Source organism: Musa acuminata, chromosome BXJ1-8, assembly GCF_036884655.1.
Source record: "Musa acuminata AAA Group cultivar baxijiao chromosome BXJ1-8, Cavendish_Baxijiao_AAA, whole genome shotgun sequence".
Taxonomy (NCBI): domain Eukaryota; kingdom Viridiplantae; phylum Streptophyta; class Magnoliopsida; order Zingiberales; family Musaceae; genus Musa; species Musa acuminata.
The window spans coordinates 6,219,038-6,232,882 of NC_088334.1; the positions used below are offsets into that span (position 1 = coordinate 6,219,038).

Consider the following 13,845-nt stretch of genomic DNA (forward strand, 5'->3'; position numbering starts at 1 on the left):
ATGATACAAATTGTTTTGTGAATGAGGTCAATAAAACAAGTTTGAGACTTTGTATCCTATCTTATCTGATAGCAGATAAGATTTCTTCAACTATATCAGAATATTTTTCTATTTTTATTGAGAATCCGCTAATCTATTGTGCCTCCTAACTTGTATAAATAGGAAATGAACATGTGAATATTCTTCAGTAATTATTTTTTTAATATTGTATTAGAGTATTCTTTCTTGCGGATGTACTGCCGAAGCCTTCTATTGCTCCTCTATGTGTCGGTGTGGAAGTCGGAAGGACTAGTGTTGACTTACTTCCTCTACTGCAGAGGTCGTCTACTATGTATTCGTTTTCGGTCAAACGAGTCCTACGATATCTTAAGGAGACTCTCAATCATAGTGTCTTTCTTCGTAAATATTCTCCACTTCAGCTTCATGCCTTTATCGATGTTGATTGGACAGGCAATTTTGATGATCGAACATCCACATCGGGGTATATTGTCATCATTGGTGCTAATCCAATCAGTTTGAGAATTAATTATCTAAATTTAATTTGAGCATTGAATGGTTGGCATCAATAATGAATGATCAAAAATTGAAGTCATGAGCGTTGACGAGGACATCATTTACTAAATCGTCTTCGATGCCATGACACAAACGAACACCAATGAAAGATGCATATTAATTGAGGTCGTTAAAGATGAATTCTTCCCCCTTTTCTTGGCTACGGAGACATCAATGAAAGCTGTGTTCACGACAACCCATGTGCTCCACCGCTCGATCGACGGAACACAGCGGAACTGTTGCTCGACATGCGTAGCAGCGTGTGTTGCGTTGGAACGATGAGTCTTCCATGTCGAAAACAATTTCAATTTGTTAGGTCAATTATGACCCTCTTTTCTTCCTCGTTTTGATTTAGTAAGAGGATCCAATATTGTAAATCAACGTGAACCAATAATTAATCGGTTTATCTCGTTCATCCAAATGCAAATTAAAAAATATATCATGATTAATTAATACAAAAGATTTGTCTAAATTTGAGTAATTAAAAGTGGTTTTACACCGGCATTAGTGGAAATTGCTTTGGAATAGTTTACCGACCTATGTTTTTTTCTAAAGTAAAATCTTACACTCTAAATAGAATATTTATCTTATTTGTAAACTTTTCTCGGTATATTTTCTTTGAATATATTTTTGTTTATAATTATCGATAATTAGTTAGTGTAAGCATAAAATATGTAATATGCTATAAGTTATACGAAAAACTTTAGATTGAAATCAAATAACGTTAGATAGGATATACGATGCATACCTTTCGATGTTATCTGAAAAAGATCTCTATCTGATCTGTAAAGACACTGTCCTTCATATTCGAATATCACAATAATATCGATCTGGAAGGAGAATTAGACACTCCTCCTCTTTTCCTATCTTTTCATATAATCATTATTATTGATGGTTTAGGGAGGTTGAGAGAGAAACCATAATCTCTCAACTGCGTTCTCTTTGACATGCATAATTTAGTAATTAGATGTCATATTTATTTATACATGATTTAAGATAAATTATTAGTACATCTCCTAAAAAATTCTGTCATTAAAATCTAATTAATTTTATTATATATTATATCTAATTATAAAGGATCACATAATCTAACTACTGCTATAATTTTAAACTCTTCTCTTGACAGCTCTATGACTATTTATTATTCGAGGGATAAGATGAAGATGTAAAAAAAAGAAAAATAAGGAGTTTAATTGATATTTCACTCTGACTTCTATTGCTTAATCGTAATAGTGTAAAGTGACCATCATGACATATAACTTTATGTTTGACACTAATCAAACCCAATACAGAATAAGATTTTTGATATTACAAACTTGTATCCTTTTGAATATATCCTCAGTACATCATCACTTTATAGCTGTAGCTACAAGAAGTATACCTTCTCAAGGCAGAAATATTAAAGAAAAGAGTGCATTGCAGTCATGGAAGCTTTAAAAAGAGCCAAAAAGATAGATAGCTTGCAGGCCTTGTGGATTAAATTTGATGCTTCATGGAACATCATGTTATCTGGAACAAGTGATATCCTTATTTTTTGAACAACCACATAAAGTACCAAACCTCTCCCTTATTAATAGGAATGTGAACATCATGTCATATGTCATTGCCAATTCTGCTAGAGTAAGCAAATCCCCTCATGTTGCTCTTTTTTTTTCCCTAACAACTCTGTTTCCAATTGCCATGATGACCTTTAATTAAACAAAGGATTTTTAATATATATATATTTCATATGCTAGATTTTCTTTATAATATTGATGATTGTTGATAATTGTTTTATCTTATTGGACAAAAAAATTGATATCATCTTTAGTTGTTATACCTAATTGTTGGCAACTGAAAATATTTTCCATCTCTTCTAGAAAATTTACAATCCACCTCAATATTATTATCTCAGCTAGACTGATTTCTTTTACATGTTAACTTTTAGTTATCCAGCATATGGATACATATTGTGGATCGATTAACGGGATAAACTATAAAATGAATCAATCTAATTTTTCAATTATATTATTTTTTAATAGATTTATTGATGAAGATATCAAAAATATTATAACTATCTTAAGAGTTTTTATATTTGATCATTTCTAAACCAGTTATGATACTAACTAGAGACCTTATTTTATTTTTTATATATGAAGTAGTTTCCATTGAGTTTTGAGTCTATTTACCCAATTTACATTGTTTTGGTAGAGGTGTGAATTATTATAAGTCTTTTAAAAAATAGTACAAATTTCTCTATATTTAGTTTTTTTTTTTTGCATAAACCAATAAGGGTATCTATTTAAAATCTTATTTTTGGAGATAGTGGATTTCTATTAGGTTTTGGAGTTTATTTGCCTCAAGTATATTATTTTGGTGGAAGTGTTAAAGACACTATAAGCTTATTTATTTATTTATTTATTTTTATTTGTAAATGATAAGTGGTATAACATAAGCTCTACACTTTGCGATAAACCGTTAAGGTTTTACTAACTAAATCAATTGACACATTCAAAAAATATATTTAGTAAGTGAGTTTGATATAATATTTAATGAAATATTATAATTTACAGTGTAAACCTTTTACATGAAAATTATACCTATTGAATTGATCCAAATGATAAATCACCTTTTATAAAATATAAAAAGTTGACGTGGCAAAGGTGGAATAAAATTTATGTGATTCGAGACTTATTATCTAAGTTTATGTAGAAAAATCAAGTTTTTTATATCATCCCAAGAGACAATCGAATATTTTGCCACACTCATCCTACTAAAATCTAAAAATACATGAATATGCATATAATAATTAAATTTTAATTTTTATAATTTTTTTATTAGTTCACAAATCTTTTTATATTTAAATTCCTCATAATCTAAACATATAAGCTTTAATAATTCAAAAATATTTGCTATGCAATAAATGAGTGACTTGTTTTATATCTGATGAACGTATAATAATAATAATAATAATAATAATAATAATAATAATAATAATAATAATAATAATAATAATAATATTATTATTATTATTATTATTATTATTATTATGGGATCTAACAAAGGCATGTAAATATTATGAGAACAAAGGATCGATCGATAATGTATTGCTGCACACTTACCGGCGAGACTGCGACACAGGTGTCCGACGTCTTTGAACGAGAGAAGGAGGGCCGTGGCGTCGCAGGCGATCATCTCTGGGGCGCAAACTGGGCGACGAGCTTGACGGCATCCATCAAATTCTTGGCCATGCCCGAAGCCATCTCGAAGACCGCCTTCACGACCGACAAGTAGTCGATCGCTTTCGCCACCGTCTCCATGTGATCCTTCACACGCGCGATGGTGCCGTTCCAGGACACGGACGGCATGGCGATTTCCACGCCACCACTCGCGGCGGCGGCGGACGCGAGCCAGTCCCTCGCAAGCTTGATGGCCAACTGAAGCAGCTCTATCACACTTTGCCTGGTGTGGCAAAGGAAGCAGCAGATGACATAGCCAGGGACTTTGAGCACCCAAAGCAGCAGCAACACGAGCACGGCTACCCCTTTGAAGAGAAGAAGAGAGACTACGTTGGACAACGAGATTAAGCTATTGAGCAGCAACGCGACCGCCATTATTACCAATGGAAGAAGAGGTGAGACGTCGTTGCTTCGGGTCTTTGAACATGAGATTTAAGCAAGAAGAAACTGTAGCACTTGGAAATCTGCAAGTAGTCTGCATCATCATGCTGAGCACTCCTTATCCATTTGCTGATCGCACAACAGGAAGTTGACATTGCTAGCAGATGTTATGCCTGGCTTTGAACATTCTGGCTGACACAGACTCTTAGTATCTTATATCACACCGAACCCTCAGATCAATTCTTTTCTTGCGACTTCAAGTCCAACAAAAACGAAGACCAAGATGGTATTGATTGCTTTCACGCATGGTGATGGTCCAACCATAGTTTCTCATGAACATGACGATCGGATGAAACGATGCTTCTACCCTGAATGCCTCCTTCCTGAAGAATTATCTGACACTATTATTGCCCATAAGCTGTTTGTTAAATGTTCACAGAGAGGTCAGCCACTTTGGGCAACCAATGCAGGATTCACAATGTAATAATATCACTTACGTTAAGCTGTTGGTGGATTTTAGGTTTATGGTTGGGCAACTTATGATTTATTATTAATGTTAGATTAATTATTAATGGAATCATTAAAGAAAATAGAATATGTGAGAAACGTATCTCTTGTTGCCCAAAGATCAAGTCGCATGGTACCCATTCAACTGAAGCCAAGTCAATCTGAGAGGGTGAGACGATGGCGCATTCTTTTGCGTGTGAGTATGTCTGTGGCAGTCCCAAGAGCGTGTCCCATCTTTTGGAGAGTTGGGGAAGAAAGCTATATATTATGTGTTCACACCACCCCTGCCACTATGTACAAAGCTTGAACTACAGGTTTCACGCTTCTCTCTCTCTCTCTCTCTCTCACTGTAGCTCGAGTGGTGCAATTGTTCTCTTCCACGGAGGAGAAACTGTCGTTTCTGCACCTCACCGTGCTAATGATCCTCCTTCTCCTTCTCCTCTTGCTCTGCTTCTCCTCTCCCCCGGGTTAGCACCTCTTAATTCCCATGTCGAAATGTTCTGTTCTACTGCACTTTGTATCTGTTTTCAGGGCTTTGTGACGCTCTGTTCGCGTCTATGGCAGTCAAAGGTGGGAGCTTTACGAGGCTGGGCGTTAACTATGGCACCCTGGGTGACGACCTCCCCTCCGCCGCCCGTTCCGTTGCCCTCCTCCAGTCTCTTGGCGCCGGCGCCGTGAAGATCTACGACGCGAACCCGGCCATCCTCTGCGCCCTTGCCGGCACTGGCCTTCGCGTCTCAATCATGGTGCCCAACGAGATCGTCCCCTCCCTGGGCGCTAACGCTTCGCTCGCCGACGCTTGGGTGGCCGACAACCTCGCGCCCTTCTACCCTGCCGTCCGCGTCCGATACGTCCTCGTTGGCAACGAGATCCTTTCCGACGCCTCTCTCGCCAACTCCACCTGGCCCTTCCTCGTCTCCGCCATGGCCAACATCCACCGCGCCCTCCGCGCCCGCTCCGTCTGCGACGTGAAGGTCGGCACGACCCTCGCCATGGACGCCCTCGCGACCGCCTTCCCGCCCTCTGCTGGCGCCTTCCGCGCCGACATCGCCGGGCCTGTGATGCGCCCCCTCCTCGACTTCCTCAGCAGGACTCGCTCCTACTACTTCGTCGACGCATACCCGTACCTCGCCTGGGCCTCGAACCCGTCCTCCATCCGCCTCGACTACGCCCTCTTCGCCGCCAACTCGTCCTTGAGCTACATCGATCCGGGGAGCAACCTGACCTACACCAATCTGTTGGACCAGATGTTCGACGCGGTGGTGGCGGCGATGCGCCGGCTAGGGTTCGGAGGCGTCCCGATCGCCGTGGCGGAGACGGGTTGGCCGAACGCCGGAGACCTGGACCAGATCGGGGCTAACGTCCACAATGCGGCCACCTACAACCGGAACCTCGCCCGGCGGATGGCGGTGCGGCCGGCGGCGGGGACGCCGGCGCGGCCGGGAGCAGCGATGCCGGTGTTCGTCTTCTCGCTGTACAACGAGGACCGGAAGCCGGGGCCAGGGACGGAGCGTCACTGGGGCCTGCTGTACCCCGACGGGAAGCAGGTGTACGAGGTGGACCTCAGCGGGCGGCGGCCGTTGGAGTCGTACCCACCGCTTCCGCCGCCGGAGAACGACGTGCCGTACATGGGGAAGATCTGGTGCGTGTTAGACGCCGAGGGAAAGGCGGCGGCGAACCCGACGGCGGTGGGGGCGGCGCTGGCGTACGCGTGCGGGCAGGGAACCGGCACGTGCGACGCCATCCGGCCGGGCGGCCCGTGCCACCAGCCCAACACGCTGGCGACGCACGCGAGCTACGCGTTCAACTCGTACTGGCAACAGTTTCGGCAGGCGGGCGGGACGTGCTACTTCGACGGGCTCGCCGTGCAGACCAAGGCCGACCCGAGTAAGCCCACGTCTTGCACTGGAATGCCTACACCTTCTGTTGCCCATAACCTGTTCACCAAAAGTCCAACCCTGATGCTTAGAGTGAATTTTCTATTTAACACTCGTTATTTTGCTATCTTGATATATATTGGCTGGTTAGAATGACTTGGTGGTGATTTTTGCAGGTTATGGATCTTGCAAATACCCAAGTTTGACAAAGTAAGGAGAAGGAACACTATCAACAAGTCAACTAACATGCAATTTGCAGTGCAATATGCATTTTGAGGGTCATATTTTATTCTTTCAACCATTTCATTTCAAACTAAATTCCATCTCATTTTTCTTTTTTTACTTTCTCTAAGATCCATCAATTATGCAATAATACACTGACCAAATATCTGTATTATTAATATGATAACTCTGAAAGGTAATTTCTATTTACGTTCCTAAGCCTGAGTTGTTGGGAGCAGGGGATTTGTAGTGCTTGTTTGGTGTTAACTCTTTTAATTATCAACATTCCTCTTCGTTTGAAGAACCTAACTGAGTCCCCTCCTCGAGATAATTACAATTATATGAAAGTTTGCTCTCGAAGAAGGATGAAGTGATTCATAATAATTTAAGAAATAAAATTCTTATGTAAAAAAAATTAATGTCGAGATTGAACTCAAATATTATAGATTTGAGATCAAATATGTATACCTTTTAAAGGTGATAATCAAAAGGATAACTCGGATATCGTGAAAGAATGCACGGTGATACGTATGTGTTGTGAACGATTTTTATTCTCTTCTTATCTTTTATAAGATCGTTATAAGTGATGAATTAGAGACATAAAAAATAATATAAGATCTATAATTTTTTAATAATGTCATGTATCTACGTATCCTCGTATCTATGAATCCGTGTATTCATGTATTTGCATATCTACACGAGCTATGAGGTCTTATCCTTTTATAAGCGAAAAATTTTATTATATATATCATCTCTTATGAAATCTTATTATAATTAAATTTTCTTTCGATCGATATTAGCATGCTACCTTTTAATTAGTAAATGAGAAAAAAAAAGTTTGTTGAAAAAAAAGGAAGAAGGTATTTATTTCTCTTTTAATCATGAAATTATATCCATCACACATTAATTATTTTGACTAATATCACGGGTAGTTGGGAACACGACTTAAAGTAAGACGCCATGGACGTCAACGGTTTTCATACATATTTTTATATTAGAATTTATGCGTCTATATTTTGAAATAGTATATTTATCATTTAGCGTAGTATAATATATATATATATATATATATATATATATATATATATATATATATCATTCAACTTAAAAAATTCATAAATATTTTTGAAGGATATTAATGGTACGCAGAGTTTCAATACCATCACGCCCATAGTCAAATAAATATTAAAAATTGATATATTTAAGTTTTATAAAAATATAAAATTTAATATAAAAAAAATATAATAAGCTTTTTTGATAAAAATAAATGACGAAGACGAGATTTAAAAGTTTTTACTAATTAAATTAACCAAACGCCTTTTAAATTTCGGACCCTCTTCTTTGGCTTGGCAGATACATTGGTCCGACCGTCTGCCCCATTTGCTGTTAGTGAAAACTCACAGCTTCGTTTTATTCTATGCATCGAGAACGTCGGTTTCTCCGTTTTCCTTCGAAATTGCCTTCACCGATCTGATCTCCGTTTTCCTCTCAACACCGCACCCGAATCTTTTCGCTTCCTCCGTGCCGTCTTCTTGAAGGATTTCCAGCTCGGGGTGAGGTCGATGGCGGTCTCTCTCCGCTCCACTGTCGCCCTTTGCCGTCTGGATCGTAGGTGGTCTTCCGAACTCTACTGCTTCCGCCAGGAGGTCAAGGATAAGGGACTCTTCCCGAGAAGACGCAGGAGTCTGCGGGGTTGTCGCTTTCGGAGTCATAGGGTTGCCTGCCATCTGGAGGTGAATTACTTGCCATGAAAAGATGAGTCTTCTTTGAGGTTCTGAAAATTTAATGAATCTTTTGACGTGCTGAGCTGTTTTAGCTTTTAGTTATCTTTCTTTCTGACCGTTGCTATGCAATAAACAGGACATTGTCTGGTTTAAGTTAGCATTTGCTGCATAATCATCCACTGAGAAAGTTATTGTCACTTATTTCCTAAGAAAAATAAATCCAATGATCAGAACGTAGACATTAAATCTCAGATGTTGAAACATGCATTTCGAGTTGCCAAGTAAAATGGAGGTGGAATATGCCAATGGGATTTCTTGTAGTGGTGAGAAACTGATCTGATTTTTGATCCCATATCAGAGGTCCGTTATATAGTAGCCAGGTTTTGGTTAACCTCATGCATTTTGGCTTGGTGGAAATGTAGGTAGTCGTCATGGTTGCATAAGCCACATGTTCATTCGGCTGGATTAGCAAATTGGCTTACTATTTTCCTGTCCTGTCAATATGTTAATGGGTCTTGTCAGTTGATGCGAAACTTAATTGATTATTAATCTCCCATTAGCCATGAGGGTATATTGATAGACTTATGGCTTGGTACTACTTTGTACTGTGACGGTAGGCATGTGCCCCAAAAGGTAGTCTAGCCATACATCGGCACAAATCGGCTTGGCAAATGCTGATACCTTGCTAGCATGATCCTTTTTGACGGATGTCAACATATGCTGCTTGAAATGACAATTCTTACTTCTATTGGATCCTAAGGTTCAAGTCTGATAACAACTAACAAGTTCGTATCAAATTTCAACATGTAGTTCATGTTAAACAAACACTGATATAGAACTTTGAGAATCTACCTTGAGAGAAAAAAAATGAAAGTTAACAAAAGGGGGGAAAGGGATGTTCAAACACAATTGTCCCATGCCTATGGTTATTTTGTTATCATCAGCATCCTAGGATCTAGTTTTCTGTTATATGGAAACTATCTATTGATGGACATGCAAATCAAAGTATTGGTAGTAGAGAACTAGAGATTAGATATTGACAATATGTTCAAAGGAAAAATTGATCATATATATGCTATTTTCTTCTTCTTAAAGGATATATAAGATGTTTTTCACTTTGAACAAAGAATTTCCATGTTTCATTTTAAATAATAGATATACAATGTTCCAAATTATGAATTAAATTAAAGAAGCAAATTTTCCATTAAAATAAAAGAATAGGAGGGACCACTGTGGTCAAGAAGTTGGTCTGAGCCTCACAAAGTTACTTGTAGGATGACTTGAACTTTTTATTTGATTTGGGTGATTCGAGATCACTTTCTCAAACAAAAGAAAACATTCCTAAGTTAAGATTTTAGTCAAGACCAGACTGAGTCCAAACTACCCTATTCAGAGGGACCTAGTCAGTCATATTTAGAGTTAGATCACTGTCAAAAAAACTCTATTACTAGTGTACTATAAGTTAGAACTAGTTATTTTTATGGTTGGACTTGTACTCGGAAAGTTTAACATGGGAATCTTGTATTTATGATAGAAAAGAGATAGATACTATAAATAGAAGCTATTGCAAGCTCTAAAGGCTTTTAAAGAATCAGAAGCTATGAATAATATCTCTTGAGTTCCCATCTATCTCTCTCCTCTTTTCCTACCTCTTCTTTACTTCTCTATCTTCCCACTGATTGTTTTTTCCTTCTTTTCTCTCGATGTGTCTCCTTGTGGAAACATTTTTCCTTGAAAAAAGAAGACCCTTGATAGCGGAATGATGATCCTATCATGATAATTGGCTCATGAGGCATTGGAACACTGGTGGCATGGACATGCAAAAAGAAGTTATGAAGAAGGGATCTGTGAAAATTTCTTCTCGAAGAAAAGTTGTATGACCATATAATATGAATTCTAGGAGTTCAGTGATTATATGCAATATCTTGCATATCATTCTTTACTTTTTGCCCTATTTTGTTGCTCTCAAGCTTCATATTAAGAAAAGCAACAGATATGATAGAAGGCAAATGTTCAGAGAACTGTAAATTTGACATAAAATATAAATTCATATATTTCTGTCTAGATATTGTTTGTTTTATCTACATGACTGTAGCTCTAACCAAATATTATCAAATAAAACAATAAATGTGACTATCTGTTGCAAGTGTTTTCAAAAAGTAAATTAAGCTCTTGAAGATCATTTTCCTAATCAAGATCTCAGTTTTTGGGCTTTTCTGTTACTTTATTAGGTTAAACCACTCTAAGAGAAAATGTGGAACTTTCAAATCTTTGCTTATATTTTTTCCTAAATTGCAAGTTATGAGCATTAATATTTCCTTGTGTTACTTGAGATTCTAAGAATATATATGAAAACCGGCAGACAGTTTGCACATGGTTCTGCAACATGGAGTTGTAAGTTGTTAATGTCTGAAATTTTGAGATGAAACATATTTTTGATTTGACCAATTATTTTGCATGTCTGAACAGCTGGAGGGCTTAGTAAGAAGGAAGTGTTGCCCCTATCTAGAAGGTTCTTTTCTTTCTAGTTCCAATGATCCATCCTTGCACGAGTGGAGTGCAATTCCAGATATTTGGAAGTCATCAGCAGAAAAATATGGTGATCGTGTTGCTCTTGTGGATCCTTATCACGAGCCACCTACAGAGTTAACTTACAAACAGGTGTAAATTTAGTCTCATCTACTACTGTATTATCACTCAAGAAATGTTTCAATTTCTATTCACTTAGCCAAAATTTTCCTTTCAATTAGAAAGTTCTTTTATGGATTTCTGATGGTTTAAGCAGTTGAGTTACTCTTTGTTAGTTTGTTAACTAAGTGATGCTTATAAAGTTACTTATAGGATGGTAGATGTTATCAATGTACTACAAATACATCATCTTTTTGAAACATGTAGCAACAATTATCTAATTTGAAATCTATCCAAATTGTCCTTGTCAATAGACAGTATTTTATATCTGCAAAATGTGAACATATGTTAAAGAAACAAATACATATTCTGATATAGCCCCCTGGGGCCTGGGCTACTGAAAAATGCCATTGTGAATTCTGTACTGACATTTGTTAACATTGTGAGTTTTAAGGGATCTTTGGAAAATTTCATATGAGGATTGTTTCAGGATAAATTTATGCCACATTAGAGATCTAAGAGAATGGTTCAAGATGTTTTGAATTCATCGAGTCTCTCGTGGGACTTTTTGGTGCTGTCATGGTGGATTTGGAATGACAAAATATTGTTAAGGTGGATTCATGATGTTTGGTATATGTTTGACCAAAATAGTTTCGAAATGTTTTGGATCTTTAATACTAGATTGTTTAGTTGGAAATTTATTAATTTCACTTATCAAATAAGTAGTTTTGAGGAGATTAGACTTTGGGTTGGCTTTAAATTCGATTTTAGTCGATTTCTAGTTGCGGTTTGTTTGTGTTTGGTATTTATTGACTTATTAGTCATTCAAAATACTCTTGATATTGTTGATGTGAAATATGTTGTATCTCTTTTTTTCTTCTTCTCTTCTCCATGTTCTTCGTTGCTTCTCTTTCTTTCTGCCACACATCTTAGTACTCCCAACATGCATATAAATATATATCTACACACATAAAGATGCACACAAAAATATGTATCCATTTGTGTGTACATATGTTATACACATCTTATGAATATACAAAATGACTGACGTGCCCCAGGAATTTAATCTTGGTAACGAACTTGTATCAGTCCTGGGCCAGACCGGTACGAGCCCGAACCATACTGGCATATCATGTGTTGATACGTCAACACATACCAAATTTCAAATTGAAAAATCAGTTGAAAATAAAAAAACCCGAACTTAGTGTTTTTTCCTCCCCTTTTCTTCGCATACACAATCAAATTATGACTCATGCTGTGAGTCAATCGATAGATGTCTCATCACTTGCTTGTGTATGTGTTAATGTTCCAAGGAAGCATAGACTTGTGACTCCGTAGCATGCTTGTCAGGTACCTCCCAATTTGCCTCCTGCGGTCGCAGTTTTTCTCGGGCATCAAGTGATGCGCTGAAGGCTCTTCTGTTTTCCTGGGGCATATCTTTGCAAATTTGTATGCCGGGAAATTTGTCGGTCAAATGCTTCCTTAGATGGGTTATATGACTTATATCTCCACCCCTCTTGATAGTTGATATAGTTGCAATCACAGCGATGGCGGTGCTCCAGGTGTCAAAGATGCAACCATCCTGGACTGAAAGTTGGCTACTTTTGGGGCCATTTTTGCAAAAAGAGTTGACAACATATAATCAGATCTACAAATTCATAATCATACTAAAAATTAAGACTAGAATTGTAATCCATGAATATCTAGGCTAGTTCGATAAAATTGAGTCTTGATCCATGAAGATCTACTGCATGGAATCTACACTCCATCTGTGAAGTTCTAGTATGAACCCAATTGGATCAATGCTAAGATATATTTGAATCTAAGCCTAGATTCAAGCTAGATCTGAATGGATCAACTTGATCCTCAGGGATTTAGCTTTAATTTTGAACATGAAGCCCTAAACTTTGGTATACATGCCCTAACCTAATTGCATGAAATTGGCTTAGAGTTAAGTTCGGATTTTTTACATTGATTTAAAAAGAACTTTGTTCAGATCTTGAGACTGAATCATTTTAATGTGCAGATTAACCTCCCTAAGAATCTTCATTGAGTTTGGAAGGGAGTTAAGAGAGAATTAGGTGTGTTTTGAGAGAAATATCAAAGAGAATGAGGGTGAGAAAGAGAGAGAGAGTGTAAGGAGAAGAAAGGGGATTGTGGGGACTATTTATATTTTATAGTCACCTAACAATCCCCCAATGACAACCAACAGCTAGTTGAGTAGTCACATTAGGGGGGTAAGCATGCCTCCCGGTATAGGTCCTTACCTGGTCTATACTGGGTGGTAAGCCTGAGTGCCTGATACAAGGCCCATACTGGGGGATAGAAGGTCCATACCGGGCTTGAACCACCCTAATCCACTTATGATAAGCAGCGCTATTCGATTGGTGAATATCACCCATTCTCTGCCGTACTGGTTGATATTCAAAACCATGATCATGCCATGCTGACACCATGAAATGGCAACCCTTGAATTTATATATAGGTACACATATACATATGTGTGCATGGATAAATTGGTCTTTATCCCAGAGCAGTGTAACTTGATCCTACCAATTCATGACAATGATCATGAGCTGGTGATCTTTTGTCTGGAATTATATTGACATGATCGGTGTAGGTGAAGTGATGGGAGGGTCTTAATGTACAGATATCTCAAGAGTCAAGACTACCAACTCTTGATCCAATGATCATGAGCTAGTAGGTAAAAACTAGTAGTTGCTTGATGTGTATGCA

General features: G+C 38.0%; 2 protein-coding genes across 7 annotated transcripts in view; both read left to right on the plus strand.

The window, feature by feature from the left end:
- The first annotated feature begins 4,960 nt into the window (after window positions 1-4,960).
- LOC135587266 (probable glucan endo-1,3-beta-glucosidase A6) lies at window positions 4,961-6,877 on the plus strand. Of its 2 annotated transcripts, XM_065078456.1 has the most exons (3): window positions 4,961-5,125; window positions 5,223-6,545; window positions 6,712-6,877. In XM_065078456.1, exons 1-3 carry the CDS (start codon window positions 5,077-5,079, stop codon window positions 6,747-6,749), a joined length of 1,410 nt encoding a protein of 469 aa, XP_064934528.1. In that variant the 5' UTR covers window positions 4,961-5,076; the 3' UTR covers window positions 6,750-6,877. The 2 variants fall into 2 exon arrangements, with proteins under 2 accessions (XP_064934528.1, XP_064934529.1); XM_065078457.1 differs by having other exon boundaries at window positions 5,086-6,545.
- A 1,238-nt stretch (window positions 6,878-8,115) lies between these two features.
- LOC135586890 (probable acyl-activating enzyme 16, chloroplastic) overlaps window positions 8,116-13,845 on the plus strand; it is a 37,629-nt gene continuing 31,899 nt past the window's right edge. For 3 of the 5 annotated variants that reach the window (XM_065078458.1, XM_065078459.1, XM_065078460.1), the window contains exons 1-2: window positions 8,117-8,490; window positions 10,951-11,142. In XM_065078458.1, coding sequence (XP_064934530.1) covers window positions 8,320-8,490; window positions 10,951-11,142 — 363 coding nt within the window. In that variant the 5' untranslated portion in view covers window positions 8,117-8,319. Of the gene's footprint in view, window positions 8,491-10,950; window positions 11,143-13,845 lie in introns of those variants that run through there. The other 2 variants (XM_065078461.1, XM_065078462.1) reach the window with 2 other exon arrangements.

Coding starts and splice junctions, on each gene's coding strand:
- LOC135587266 (XM_065078456.1), top strand. CDS start 5,077: ATGATCCTCCTTCTCCTTCTCCTCTTGCTCTGCTTCTCCTCTCCCCCG. Junction 5,126..5,222: donor CTGCTTCTCCTCTCCCCCGG/GTTAGCACCTCT, acceptor CGTCTATGGCAG/TCAAAGGTGGGAGCTTTACG. Junction 6,546..6,711: donor GCAGACCAAGGCCGACCCGA/GTAAGCCCACGT, acceptor TGATTTTTGCAG/GTTATGGATCTTGCAAATAC.